The sequence below is a fragment of the Scatophagus argus genome, chromosome 7 (genome assembly GCF_020382885.2).
Source record: "Scatophagus argus isolate fScaArg1 chromosome 7, fScaArg1.pri, whole genome shotgun sequence".
Classification (NCBI taxonomy): Eukaryota; Metazoa; Chordata; class Actinopteri; family Scatophagidae; genus Scatophagus; species Scatophagus argus.
Genome location: NC_058499.1, coordinates 8634819 through 8649334, shown reverse-complemented (window position 1 = coordinate 8649334; position 14516 = coordinate 8634819). Strand labels below are relative to the sequence as shown.

General features: G+C 42.0%; 2 protein-coding genes across 18 annotated transcripts in view; both read left to right on the top strand.

Annotated features, from left to right (window-relative positions):
* Positions 1-8202, top strand: part of plekha5 (pleckstrin homology domain containing, family A member 5) — a 74166-nt gene extending 65964 nt beyond the window's left edge. For 5 of the 10 annotated variants that reach the window (XM_046393600.1, XM_046393602.1, XM_046393605.1 and 2 more), the window contains 9 exons: positions 180-338; positions 1498-1615; positions 2410-2525; positions 3767-3982; positions 4077-4238; positions 5271-5404; positions 5857-5999; positions 6294-6393; positions 6648-8202. In XM_046393600.1, coding sequence (XP_046249556.1) covers positions 180-338; positions 1498-1615; positions 2410-2525; positions 3767-3982; positions 4077-4238; positions 5271-5404; positions 5857-5999; positions 6294-6385 — 1140 coding nt within the window. In that variant the 3' untranslated portion in view covers positions 6386-6393; positions 6648-8202. Of the gene's footprint in view, positions 1-179; positions 339-727; positions 884-1497; positions 1616-2409; positions 2526-3766; positions 3983-4076; positions 4239-5270; positions 5405-5856; positions 6000-6293; positions 6394-6647 lie in introns of all 10 variants that reach the window. The other 5 variants (XM_046393601.1, XM_046393603.1, XM_046393606.1 and 2 more) reach the window with 3 other exon arrangements.
* A 1065-nt stretch (positions 8203-9267) lies between these two features.
* LOC124061602 (zinc finger protein aebp2-like) overlaps positions 9268-14516 on the top strand; it is a 49065-nt gene continuing 43816 nt past the window's right edge. For 5 of the 8 annotated variants that reach the window (XR_006843781.1, XR_006843780.1, XM_046393615.1 and 2 more), the window contains exons 1-4: positions 9271-9923; positions 10974-11184; positions 12083-12190; positions 12399-12585. Coding sequence is in view for 6 of the 8 variants with exons in the window: in XM_046393615.1 (XP_046249571.1) it covers positions 9388-9923; positions 10974-11184; positions 12083-12190; positions 12399-12585 (1042 nt within the window). In the remaining 2 variants the exon portion in view is untranslated. Of the gene's footprint in view, positions 9924-10973; positions 11185-12082; positions 12191-12398; positions 12586-14516 lie in introns of all 8 variants that reach the window. The other 3 variants (XM_046393614.1, XM_046393618.1, XM_046393616.1) reach the window with 3 other exon arrangements.

Here is a 14516-nt window from a genome sequence, read left to right as displayed (position 1 = left end):
GACATCCTCTTTTTAAGTGCCTCACTCACTGACAAACCTGTCATTAAGGAAGAGATAATAACATATCTGCTGCTCTTGCTCTTCTGCCCTTCCCTGTGTCCAGAACTCCTAGTGTTCATTTGCAGGTAATGTCAGGTGGTTTGTGAACATGTGTGTGTGTGTTTTCTGTGCACACCCAGACGGAGCCTCCCAGCCAGCAGCACGTCCGCATCCAGAAAGAACTTTGGAGGATTCAAGATGTGATGGAGGCTCTCAATAAACATAAAGCTCAGAGAAATGCCGTTGATGGTGTCAACTCCTACGGACCCACGGCCAACTTCGGCAAGCACAGAAATGAGGTGATGCGCCACTAACAGACATACCAAACAGTACGCTCGCTCATGTGGTTCTGTAGTGTTGAAATAATTAGCTGTTTAATCAAATCATCTATCCAGCAAAAATGCCTCTGGAACTCTGCAAAAAGCAATTGTTGAAGGCCTAAAGTTCTCTTTATGCAGATCTCCTGTAGTAGTGTACAGTATGACCAAGTCAAGCTGAGTGCTCAGACTGCAGGCCCTGCTCATGGACAGTATGAGCGGTGGATGTGTCAGTCACCCCGTAACAGCACATGAAGCCATCTCTCTGGCTGCTCAGCTGGTTCGTACCAGATGGTGGTTGCCCTGAGCGTGCATGGTGGCGCCATGTGTCACCTTGCTTCCTGTCCTGTCCTGCCATGTATAATCCCCAGGAGGAGGACTTGGTACCCCCACGGCCACCCCTGCCTCAGTCCTATGAGCCCAACCCCCCCGCCGTGCCCCCTCTGCCCTCTCGTGCTGGCGTTCGCCCTTCATCCCTCCACAGGCCGGAGGACAGGAAGGCCAATCACAGGAATGGCACGCACAGCGTAAGCTCGTTGACCTCAGGGTTGACCCTGCCCTCAGCTGTGTCATCACACATCATTGCTTGCTGTGATGGTTTTCACTTTCATTTCGTCGGACATCTCATGTCTTTGGGACTGTTTTTGGTTGGATCATTTCTTTATTGACTTGATGTCATTCTTCCGTCATCTTTATTTTTCAGTTAGTTGGATGAAAACTCACTTGTGTTATTTTTTTGTCTTTTCACTTGAATTGCCTTGTTTTCATCTTGTGTCTTTTTCTTTGTGTTGACAAGTGCTGATTTTGTTCTGTTTTGTTGTGTTCTGTCCTTGGTTGCAAACTAAACCATGTCTGAGTTAAAATCCATCTGCCTGCTGCTACTTTTTCATTTGGCTGTGAAAATGTGTTGAACTCAAAGAACGAGGAGAGTTTTGTTTTCAAGCAGGACACATTTCATTTCTGTTTTATTGTCCTTGTGGAAAGTGGATGTTAGTTTGCCACTGTCTTTGAAATCCTCCTGCAAGAGAAAATGTCACTTTTTTTCAAATGTTTTATGTCTCAGTATAGAACCAAACTCTGCTTAACGAGAAATCAGAGCTTTTCTGTTCGTGTGTTGAACTTTTTCTTTCTTTCTCGTCAGCAGGGCCCAGACTACAGGCTGTATAAGAGCGAACCTGAGCTCACCACAGTGACAGAAGTAGATGAGAGCAATGGAGAAGACAGATCAGAACACCCGTCTGAACATTCTGGAAACAAAGGTGCATTAGAGTGGATATTTGTTATTTTCTATTTTGTATGGTGCACAGGACAGAGAAAAATCCGGAGTCAAATTCCTTGTATGGTCACACGTACTTGGCAAATAAAGCTGAATCTGATTCTGATTCTGAACTAAAACAATGCCAGCAAAATGATGCCAGATTGATTGTTGACCGATGAAGATGATTTTTTTGACATCATCTTGTCACAGTGATGCCCGATGACGGCATCACAGAGGATAGGCTTTGTTAGTATATCACAATATAACTCTCATACCAACCATTATTTGCCCTGTCATAGTTCGTTACCTTGGTTTCAGTCCCACTTGCTCCTGTATTTGTCTGGAGTTAATTTAGAATTTCCTAAAGATCGAATTGGGCAACATTCGGTGAAACGATTCACACAGCATGTACCAGGTGTTCTGAAACTGAGTGTTTACACTGCATCCTGGAGAAAGTACTGTAATTCTTGGCAGAGTGTACTCGATGCCAGATTTTCTTATGCCACTAAGTTCAGAAAACATAAATTACCAACCTGATGGGATAACTCCAGTAGATGTGTTATTTACCATTCTCATACTTTTCAGTACAAGCTTATGATAAAGCGTACGTAATAATTGGTCCTCTGCATGAAGAATTTTCTGTTGAGTGACGACTTTTTAATTTTAAACTCTATAACAGCATATAGCGTATAACAGCATTCATTTCCTAAACTAAAAGATACACCCCAGTAAATTGCTGTTGTGTTGTATAAAGCTCTCTGTCACTGAACCAAATGCCTTCTTTTAACCCATCAGGGGTGTCCTATCCAGTTGGTATTGTCCCACCCAGGACCAAATCCCCAGTGCCGGAATCTTCCTCCATTGCTTCATATGTTACCTTAAGGAAGAGTAAGAAGACTGAGCCCAGGGCGGTGAGTCTCTGGACATCTGGACTGGTCTTCATTGCTCTGAGTGTGCTTTAATTTTGAATAGTAACTCTAAATTGGTCTTTTAGCATGTTTTAATCATCGGACTACCAGATGCTGTTGGATAGTGCCATAAGTTGTTGGAAAGAACCTTTAAAATGTAATGGGTGGTCTGTCTAGCACTTATTTTCCTTTGTGGCAAACCAGACATGTTTGTCTCTAAGCAGCAGGAAAAACAATAACAAAAAGCATAATGCTTAGCAAATGTTTTTTTGCTCTTGTTCTTTTCTTGTCCTCTTGTCATTTGATTTACGTTTGCTCTCTTCTTATTTGTTTGTTTTATCCATTAAGCTGTTGAAAGCTAACATGTGGCAAAAGAGGCCATTCGTCATTTGGCCAGGGTGTGACTCATGCTTTCAAAACCAGGCTGTCACAAAATAGATACAGACTTGGTTTATACAGTTTCCAGCCCCGGTCACTATCGACTTAAGTATACTAACCATGCCATTAGTGCACCACACTGTAGGGTGTGTCCTGTTTTTTAGCATGTCTATATGTGTTTCATTTTGAAAAAAAGATGGACATTTAGTATAAATGATCTTGCGGGCTTGTAGAGTTAAGCTCAGACCCTTGGATACCAGCCTCTTGAAAAATCTGGACAGTGGTCTCTGCATCCTCGGGCTCTGGACTGAATCCAGATCTGCCAGGCCCTCCAGCAGGGCCCAAATGTCTCCTCAGTTCACTTCACATCATCAGCCTCTCCTGCTCAGGCAGTAACAGGCCCCCAACTCTCTCTGAGTTCACCCATCTGTGCCAACAGGATGATGTGTGTGTGTGTGTGTGTAGCAGCCAGTCAGGTCCTTTCCTCGTGTGTGTGGACTCATTTTGGTTCTAGGAGAGTGAACATTAAAAAGCCATTTCACAATCATTATAGTGGTTATTATGTCAATCTTGACTGTTTAAAGAAGAAAAACATTTTTCCGGTGCGTGCTGTATTGCCAGAGAAGATGTGATTATTTTACTTGGTCAAGCTTTGACTGTTTTCAGTAATACGAAGTATACATTTTGATGATGTGATGAAACATGACCAAACCACATTATAATACCACTTAGCAGCACACCTGAGCTAGGATATCTGACAGTGATGCTATATTATTATTATTATTAACTTCTATTTATTTTGTGTGTTTTCTGTTTTTCTTCATCCTTCTGTGACGTTCGTGCATGTCTGTGGTTGGCGCTACCAGGAGCGTCCACGCAGCGCGGTGGAGCAGCAGCTGTGTGCTGTGGAGAGCAGCCGGCCCAGGATGAGCGTGGAGGAGCAGCTGGAGAGGATTCGCCGCCACCAACAGGGTGCCCTCAGGGAGAAGAAGAAAGGCCTCAGCTTCCGAGGAGGCAGCCAGGAAAACGCGCCCTCTCGCAGTCACTCATTTACTAAAGAAAACCATTTTCGCAGCATGCAGGTATTGCGGCGTCTGCCGATGACACTGGAATCAGCGTTTAAGTTCGGGGTAGACTGAAATTAAATCCTGATTAACTTTTTTTTTTTTTCCTTAGTCTCAAATGAGGCGCAGAGATGAGGTGATCAGCAGTGACATTCAAGAGCTGGAGGCCTCACTGAGGCAGCAGGAGGTAGTGAGGGAGCAGGAGACGCCCGCCGAGGAGATCGCCCGCCTCAAAGAAGCCTCGCAGGCTGACCACTTAAATGTAGACCGAGAGGTAAGGCACAGCAGTGGGCTGTCTTAAATCAGCTGGCTGTCTTAGTCATCATACTGAAAGGACAAATATTATAACAGGCAAATTATTTAGGTGATGTTTGCCAGCAGCACATTATGTTGTTGGTTTAATTCATGACGTCAGAAAATCTGTTATTATTTCTTTTTAAAAACGAAAGTGGAATAATTTAAGAAAATTACACAATTATATCTAATTAGTGCAATTAAAAACCAAGAAGTATTTTGTGATAAATGATTTGCAGAAAAAAAACACCAACTGATGTTGCACACGTCCCTTAACGAAACGCCGTGATGTGAGACGCATCGCCGCTCAGCGTAACATCACTCACCATCTCTAGCAAGATTGTTAGGGATATAATGGCGAGTGGTGTCTCATTTGACAGGTACATTTTTAAGGGAGAATTGGAATTATCAATGTTAGGTAGATGAAGAGCCATTGCTCTGTAGACTACAGTGTGTTTAATTATTTCACAGACAAAACAGCAATATTTCAATCACAGCAATACCAGGCCTCAACATCAAATATTTAGCTGTTACTTCACCTTTTCCAACACATGACGCCTCGTACCAAAATCTTTTCACAGGCTGCTTATAAGCCCCGCGCTTGTTTTACTTGATGTTTTTAGAAGAATTTACAGCCGCTCTGTGGATTACATCAACGAGCTCCTTGCAGTTTGTGTTCCTAACTGATCTCTGCATGCCCCAGAATGCCTCACATGAAGTGTTTATCATTCTTGCCTTCGGTGATGCTCCATTTACTTCTTATACACTCAAAATCTGAAACTGCCCCCCCCCACCGCCCCACCCCCACCCCCCGTCACTGTAGATGGTTATGATAATGAAGAGCATCTGTTATTTATTTATAAAAGTAATTCTCTGATTTATATCTGCATATTTTTATTGTTGACACTTTCAGGTTATGTCTGCTTTTGTTTTATTCATTAAGCACATAGTGTTCCATTCATTAGTGCAAAGTGTGCTATGTGAAGTGTTTCTTCGTGTTGTGTTTCTTCAGCTTTCTGTGCCTGACAAAGTGCTGATTCCTGAGCGTTATGTGGAGTCAGACCCTGAGGAGCCTCTGAGCCCTGAGCAAGAGGCTGAGAAGCAGAGAAAAGTTGATCGCATCAAAGCCCTCATTGCCAAAAACAGGTAAGCACACATCATGATACATCTGTACCCGTAGCATTTTATTAGTGAGGATGGGTCTGCTGAGACGCTTGATGTTAGGTAAGGATCCTTTGGTGAAAGGGCTGTCTCTGCAGGTGAGCGCTGTTTCCCAGCAGATGCCATGCATACAATTCTTTATAGAAATGAGGGGCAAGTCTGGGGTCATAGCAGGTCACCTCCATATATGGCTCAAAGGAGCCTCACTGCCTTCCTGCTCTTCCCATGCAGATCGGTCCCTTAGATATTCAGAAGCATCCCTGCTCTTACCTCCAAGACACAGTGACATTTTACTCTAAATGTCAGCCCCTTGAATTGATTTAAAAGAAATAGCTAGTCTGTCCCGGGGTAATTGTGTTAATTCTGAAACTATCTTTACAATTCAAGCTGTGTATCGTATATTACAGACGGCATTTTTTATGTGTGTGTGCTCCCAGCATGCAGAATGTGCTGCCCAGTATGGCTATAAGCCCAGAGGAGGAGACTGAAGAGGAGGTTACCATACAGGAGAAAGAGAAGATGATTAATATCTCCTACGAGCTGGCAGCAGAGGCCTCTAAACGCAGCAAGCTGGTAGCAGGTACATCTCCAGGGAGGAGAGGGAGGAGGAGGTGGTGGTGGTGGTGGTGGTGGTGTGTGAGCCTGTACTTCAGTAGATCACTACTTTTTATTGTGGTTTGTCAAACTGCAACCGCATTCATTGTTTATATGTTTAATCATTTGTGGTTGTTGTCTCAGATGTTTCTTCATTGATTTCATTCACTTCAATCATTAGTTCCTGTGTGGTTTGACCACTGTTCATGTCATTAGTTTTTTGTTATTTCATGTGTGTCTGGTGTGTGTTCACTATGTTTCGTGCTCTGTTTCATTGCAGTGAAAAGCCTGTCGCCCTCTTCCTCACCCCTTCCACAGTCTCCTAACACACCCCCTCAACTCACTGATGGGTCTCACTTCATGTGTGTCTAGTAACACCAGTAAGGGCCTTCATCAACCTGTTTTGTCCATACTCACAATGCTGAAGTGTTCTAACTGTTGTAATTGTTGTCTCTGGGGAGAAAGAGCGTATCTGATTAAAGGAACAGAGGAAAAATTATGTAAAAGTATGGGGAGGGGGAAAGAGTTGAATTGCGAGTCCTGAGGAAGTCTTAGGTATCCATTCTCCACTATTATTTTTGGAACAGAGCTTGACTTTTTTCCCCAAATGAGTAAATCTCTCCTCTTTCTGCAGCACAGGCTCTGGCCTCAGTGAAAACCTACACGTGAAGGAAATGGCAGTGGAGGTATAAAAATGCCTCCGAAGACTTCCCCAAAAGACATCAGCACAAGGCTTCAGCTTACAGGAGCAGAAACTGCCCAGTCTGTACTCTGGGGTGTTAACTTCTGTGTATGCTCACTGTGATGTCTTAAGCTCTGATGCCACCAGTGACACTTTTTCTGTGTGACATTGCTCTGTTATTGCCGGTCTTTGAGGCAACGCACTCTCCTCAACCCGGTGAGACAATATAGCTTTGATACTGTTATTGTTGCAGTTTCATTTTCAGTTTTTAAAAGGCTTTTAAGGTTATTTTTCATATATGTGTGTGTGCGTGTGTGTGTGTGTGTATGTGTGTGTGTGTATGTGTATACATATACACACACACACACGCATACACATACATATATATGATTAAGGATGCACGATATGTACTTTTTTCAGTTGATAATTACCTGCTTCTCATGGCCAGTTCTGATAAGATAACAAAGATGGATGTTGTAATAATCCATCACTCTAATAGGATTTGTTATGCTAAAGCTTTACTATTTTCCTCCTCTCAGAGCCCTTGTGGAACATGTATTACAAATTGCAATTGCTGTCTTCCTCTTAAAAAAAACAAAAAACAAAAACAAAATCCACACTGTTAACAACTTTTTCACCTTCTTCATCCTCTTCATTTTCTTCTTGCTGGTTGGTGGATTGCAAACCAGCTTAAGAAGTGCATACCACCTCTGTATCAGACTGTGTGTTGCTGTGCTTGTGAAGTCAATAAAAGCAATTTGGCTTTATATTACCAGCTCTACTTATCGGCTATAATTTCATTACCAGGTGATAATTTATTGGTATATATCGTGCACCCCTTATAGACATATATATATGTTAAGTATATATGTTCAGTTAATTTTTTTTTCGTCTCTCAGTTTTATTTTTCAGACCTCGACCATAATCTATCCACTCATATTTATCAATGTAAAGAACTTTTGCCGATGCGACGGTTGGTTATATAAAAGACGTAGATCCCTCCGTTATAATGCAAGGATGGGCCACTTTATTGCTGCAGACTAAGGTTATTTGTAATTTCTTCCTGTTTCTGGGTTGTAATTATTTAAAAATGGGATCCTCTGCAGTCCCTGTCGCATCGTTGCCGACACATATGTGAATGTCTTGGCTTTAGTCGCTCTCTATACTGTCAATTTTTTTTTTCTTTGCTGAGACATGTATGTAAACTGAGAGAAGGAAAATAAAATCTGAGTTTTTGCTATGACATGTTGGTTTGAAGTTTTAAAACAAAGAAAAAGGATTAGCACATGTAAAAAGCAATAAAAATAAAACATTTATGGATCCAGGATTATTTTTTTGTGTGTGTACAAAGTGTAATTATCAGAGGTTTACTGTGTATATAATGTACATGGTACAGTAGGATGGTACAATGTATCCAACATATGGTTACATACTAGATTTGATTTGCAAATGTTCATATTCCATCTGTTTTATAACATGTTAAATAAATGTTTCTGTTCTTAACAAATGGTTGCATTGTGTTCTTTACCGCACATTTAGCCGACTTTCACGGAAAGCTGAGAATAAAGCCATGGAAACGTACTTACTGGACTAAAAATTTTCATTACCAGCTGCATTAGAAATAATCAAGTGTAAAATGGGCCATTTGAAGGGTACAAACAGAGAGGAATGTGTGTTGATTTGGTTAGCTGGGCTTTAAATGCTTAGTTTGAGTGACAGAGAGTTTAATTATAGAACTATGGCTCCCTCTTGTGGTCATTTTGTTGCCGCGTCATTGGCGATACCTGGCAGTAAATTCGTACACAGAATTAATGTGAGTGGAGACCTCATAAATGCTATGTACAGGTCAAATTCACAAAGCCCAGAATGAATGCCTCCAGTTTATGTTTTTCATAGAAGAATAACACAAAATACAATTTGTCATATAATTTGTCAGCTTCTTGAAATGCTACCCAACAAAAGCGGTTATCCGTATCTCCAAATAGTTGTGACCCCGCTGCCAGCTGAGTTAATGGTAGGATTGGCCTGTTTGGGGTGGCCAGGGACCTTCTACCCAGTTAGTAATCCAGCATTAGTAGGAGAGTGATTCCTCCAAATACATTTAAAAGACATCCCTTTAAGGATTTATAAATTGTAACAAATGGCGTAATGGTTGTGAAAATGCCTATGGGTGACTAATCTCTGGCATACTGCAGTTACAAATATTGGTATTTTACTGATATATTTGTGGATTTAACACTTTCTCATCAAGACTAGAGATATTAATGTTAAAGTGATGTGATCCCGCTACTTTACAGGCTTTTCCAGAGGGTGAGTGGTCCTTTACAGTGCTTACCTGATGAAATTCAGTATACATTTATCACAATCTGGCAGCCCAAGGTTCCTCTTGTTAACTGCTTTTAACTGAGACCGCTGTTAAAATTTTCACTAGTCTTGATCACTGAGGGAAGGCAGCCAGGTATTAGTTTGGGAATCGCTCCTTTAGTAAACACAACTCCCCTACTGTGTGACTTCGGAAACACATGGAAAGTTTAAATACCAACGTCAGAGTTTCTCCTCCTCGTGCCGCCTCCGACCAATCAGAGAGCAGACATTGTGATTTGACCCAGCCCTTCTTCTACAGCGGAGCGGTTGACGGTGCCACGGTTGAATTTCAATACCGAAAGTGTCCCACGGTACGTACGCCGCCGAAATGGCTGCTGCGGCTCCAGAAGAAGCACCCAAACTGAATGCTGAGAGCGACGTACAGTCCGTGGAGTCAAGCGAGGGCAACGGTGAGGAGGAAGAAAAGGGCCGCACCGAACCGGAAACGGTGGAGCAACGCAGTAGTGTAGAACTGAAAATGGAAGAGGTAGACGCGAAGGCCGGCGAAGAGAAGCCCGCTGCAGCGACAGACAAGGCCGCTAGCGAGGCGGTGATAGACGACAGTGCAACAGTCATTCAGGAGGCGGCGGAACCCCCTGAGGAAACGGAGCAAAAGCCAGAGCAACAAAGCCCGGGAGATGGTAACAACGAACCCGCTTACGATAGCGCAATGACGGAAGCTAAGATGGAACCGGGAGAGGACAGCCGGTGTTCGGGGATAGACTGCGAGAAGAGCAAAACAGTTTGTGAAGATAGTGAGAAGCCCAGTGGCGGGGGCGGGGACCTGAGCGACAAGCGGCGGCCGAGTGTGGAGATATCGTCCTCGGATGGTGAACCGCTGAGCCGCATGGACTCGGAGGACAGGTTGGTCGGGGAGTTATTCTGGACCAGTGCTGGGTGTGAACGGGTTACAGTAGCGGCAGATAGTAGTGCTCTTTCCAACAGGTCCTGGCACGAACCCAGAATAATAGCTTATTCGAGTTTTTGTAGTTAATGGGTCACGATATCATAAAATGCAATCTTTTATGATATCAACCTACAAGCCAACTATGTAGCCGGCTCACACCACTTTATTCATTTTAATTTTAACTTGATGTATGTTCACTGTAGAGATGTTAAAGATCAGCCATGTTTTAAGACACATGCAAATCAGCTTGGGTGATTGTTCTGCTTCATACCTTGCCACGTTGAAATGCATCTAACTTACATCTAAACCTTGTCCCTCACTGAAAAAACAGAGACATGAATGTCAGCATGCATGTGGTGGAGATTTATGAATGTCCTATCACACTTGTGTTAGTTTTTTACTGACTTCCAAACTAGTAGTTATGTCATAAAATCATTTTGCAGGACAGGCCTTCAGCTCGGATTCAGAGGTAAACTTTCCACCTTCAGCAGATGTGTGGGAAAATAGCTGTCTAGCTTCAGATTATGCACTGTGAAAGTCAAACATGTACTTAAAATGTGAAAAAAATGCATTTAGTGAAAGGTAATTGTGCTGATCTTATTACTTAAACCGCAGCTAAAGCATCGGATTGGATTTGGTTAAAAGTAACTGTTGATTGTTCCTCGTTGAATGAGTGATGAGTAATTGATTGTCTGTGAGCCCTTTTGCTATGTTGACACCACATCAAATTAATAATATAGTGCTAGGAGCTTTGGCTACAACAGTATAATGGATTTGGCACAAGACATGAAAGTGGTATGCATGGAAAATGTGTTGCAGCTTGAAGGCTTTCACGCATAGTGACTGTTTAATGTGGCTGGTAATGTCTGCACCTGTTCTTCATGGCTGTGCAAAGCCTGAGTCTAAGCTATGAAGATATTCTTGATGGTCTTAGCATCTATGTTTCATAAAACTGAGACTTTATCCTTCCACTGTCTTTCTCCACCCTGTCCTTTTTTTTTTCTCAGTATCAGCAGTACCCTGATGGAGATGGAGAGCACGGTGTCAAGTGGGCGCTCCACCCCTGCTATGATGAACGGACAGAGCAGTGCCAGCTCCTCTGCTGCAAAGACAGTAGCTTATCCCTGCTGCTGGGACCTCTGTCCGCAGTGCTTCAGCTGTAGTCCTGATCTGGCAGAGCATATCAGGGGCATACATGTGGATGGGCAGAGAGGAGGGGTCAGTACACTTTCAACTTTATGAGGAGCTTCATGTTGATATGTTGGTCTTCTTTATTCTGCCTGACAAGTAGCCAAGCAAGACGATGCATGTTTTTGCTGTAGCTTAGCATTGACAGTCACACACCTTTCACAGTTGAACGGCGGAGTGTTAAAGGGCTGGTTCAAATTGCTGGGCTACTTTCTACAGAAATATTGTCTATTTGAAAACTGTTTGTGGATACTTTTTGAAAAGAGATGCTTTATTATTATTTTATTTTATTTTTTTTAAAAAAAGATTTATATTTAATCAGTAATGTGAACACTACATATTAAAAAACACTCACCTTTCATTGGGGTGGAGATAGAAATCTGGCAACCTGGAAAACCTAAAACTGAACCTTTCTGAACAGATAAATACCATTAGAGGTACAGTAAGAGAGAAAATGTGTGAACTAAAATGAAAGAATTGCATGACACCCTGTTAAATTGCTATGCTCTAAAATTATACCTTATGTAAAAAATGTGAATATTTGAGTGTTGAACCATCCTTTGAATGCAGCAACAGATATACATGGCACATTACCTACTACCTTTTACCTTTTAGGCTCTGCCTGTATAGTCAATAGATTTTACTGAATATAATCAGCTTGATAGTTGACATTTTCTCTTTCTTGAGGAAGGCAAAAGAGATCCCAGAAAACAGAAAAGAGTCTTTAGGTTTAGTACTTATATGTTTAGAGAAATTTGTCTCTCTGTCTAACAGTCCTTCTCCGAGCTCTCTTGGCAAATAACTAACCTCACTTTTTCAGTCTTTCTTTGCCATGTCCCACTTTTTTCTTAAATTTTGCTTCGCTTGTATTGTCTGTTTATGTAAACTCCTTCAGCTGTCCTCACCTCCGTCCCTCTTTATCCCTCAGGTGTTTGTGTGTCTATGGAAGGGTTGTAAGGTGTATAATACTCCATCCACTAGTCAAAGTTGGCTCCAGAGACACATGTTGACCCACAGTGGAGATAAGCCCTTCAAGGTAGGATATAATAGTGGATACAATGTGCATCTGTAGCTGCTTCTCCAAATTCTGTATGTCAGTGAACTTACATATGATATTATTTTAAAAATAAATTTAGACTGAGTCATCACCATCATCATCTTCCCTTTTTTGTGTATGTTTCAGTGAATATTTCTGAGTAGTCGTCACTTAACCATTTTAACTGTGTTTTTGTGCTCTACTGCAGTGTGTAGTTGGTGGCTGCAATGCCAGCTTCGCTTCCCAAGGAGGGCTAGCTCGTCATGTCCCCAGCCACTTCAGCCAGCAGAGCTCCTCCAAAATGTCCAGCCAGGCCAAACTCAAGGAGGAGTCGCCTTCCAAGGCTGGGCTCAACAAGAGGAAGAAGCTCAAGAACAAACGCAGGTGCTCCCTACGTACGTACCTAAACAGACACACAAACTAACCCCATTTGTCGCTGTGATTTCCCTCTCTTGTATTTGTTGCTGAACACGTTTTTCAGGTGCTGCCATACTTGTTGTGATAAAACATTTTTTCATTTTATAATTTCTCACATTTGGAGAAGCTCGAGCAGGACCACACACACACAAACAGGTACATATTTTTGCGAGCTAGATTGACAGGTTTTCCCCGTGGTAATGTTTTGCATTTCAGAGACAGCTTAGGACTTTTCCTGTCAGCTGACGCGTCTATAATCAACTCGGTACTGTACATTGGCTCCCTGGTGGCAGGTTTTGCTTCAGATGGCCTGTCTCTCTGTGCGATCATTGCTAAGAACCCAAGGAAGTGCATCGTAAAAGTCACGTTCAAGTAGTTTGGATGAGCGCATCTCAAAAAAATCTGAGAGCTGGAGAGCCTCTGCAGTTCTAGACTCAGCAGTCCCAGACCTGCAGTTCCAAACATACATATGTGTGAGTATACCAGTCAGTAGCTACTTTTTACCATAACCCATGTGTAACTGGCACACATCGACGCTGATTATAACTGCGTGTCAGCTAATTTGAGTTTTAATTTTAACTCTTTGTCAACCGTAAGCACTGGTCAACTTTTAATTTTATTAAGCTAATGTTCTCTAGCTATCTTCAGTGCATCAGCATGTCCTTTGTAACATCCTGAGAGCCAACTATAACTTGGGGTAGGTGTACTCACCTCTGTCTCAGAGTTCAGTCCACTTGGTAAAGGCTCCATTTTGTTTTCCCCACAACCTCAAAACATTTCAGTTCCAAGACGACTGTAAAGTCCACATTGGGTTTTACTGCAGATCTCCATGAAACAGCCCTGCCAAGAGCAGCAGCTCTGGAGAAACTGGGACTGGGAAACACACACATCTATTGGATTATTCCTCCTCCAGACACAGACTCCAGAGACAAGGCTTCTGTTTGACCATGAGTTGGCTACACTGTCACAGACTGTACAGTGCGGTCTCATTGCCAACACTATTGCTGGAGTATCTCTCCTCCACTGGCCAAAAAACACTAGTGGCTCCGAGACACACTCGCTGTGCCTGCAGAGCCTCTTTGTCACTCACTAACAACAATTTCAGCAATCTGTGTATCCAAGAACCCTTAAATTGGAATAAATTATGCTGTGTCAGAATATCAGACTTCTTGTGTATATTAGTCATCTAAAATTGTAGTTGTATCAAGCAGCAAAAAAACTTGAGTTTATTTGTCTTACTTGACATGGCATATCCTGTGAAGTGATTGTTACACATGCACACATTGTGTAAAGATCAGTGACAAATTGTGTAAAATGGAGGTTATTGCCATCTGTTTTCTGCAGCAAGCGTAGAGCTTAGTTTGAATACCTCCTAGATAGCAATTAGTTTATACGAATGGAAGAACAAAATCTGAATCAACTTGCAGAGACTTGAAATTTGCATGGGATAAATGTATGTTTTATGAATTTGATCTTAAAAATGTGATGATTGTGAAATGACTGTTTTACAAAGGGTTGGTAATGTAACTTTAACAGTGAAAACACCAAGAATCAAAATCTATGAAGGAATATATAAGTTGTTTCATATTGTAGTGAATAGGCTGCAAACCAATGGCTGTCTTGAGTTTAATATTCTTGCAACCACTTCCTGTTGATTTTCATAATTTTTTGTAAGTTGAAAGTGCAAAACTCAAAGGCTCTTCATGAAATGATTAAAGGCTTCATGAAATGATTAAAGGCTTATTAGTGAGCTTAAGTCATTGGCAACTACCTGGTCAGTTTAAAAAAACAAAAAAAAAAAACAGGAAGCATATACTGTTCAGAACTTTGAAATGTGATGCAAGCATAAAGTCATCGTGAATGATGAGCAGATTTCTGCTAGTTTGGTTGTTTCGCTCAAGTAAAGCAC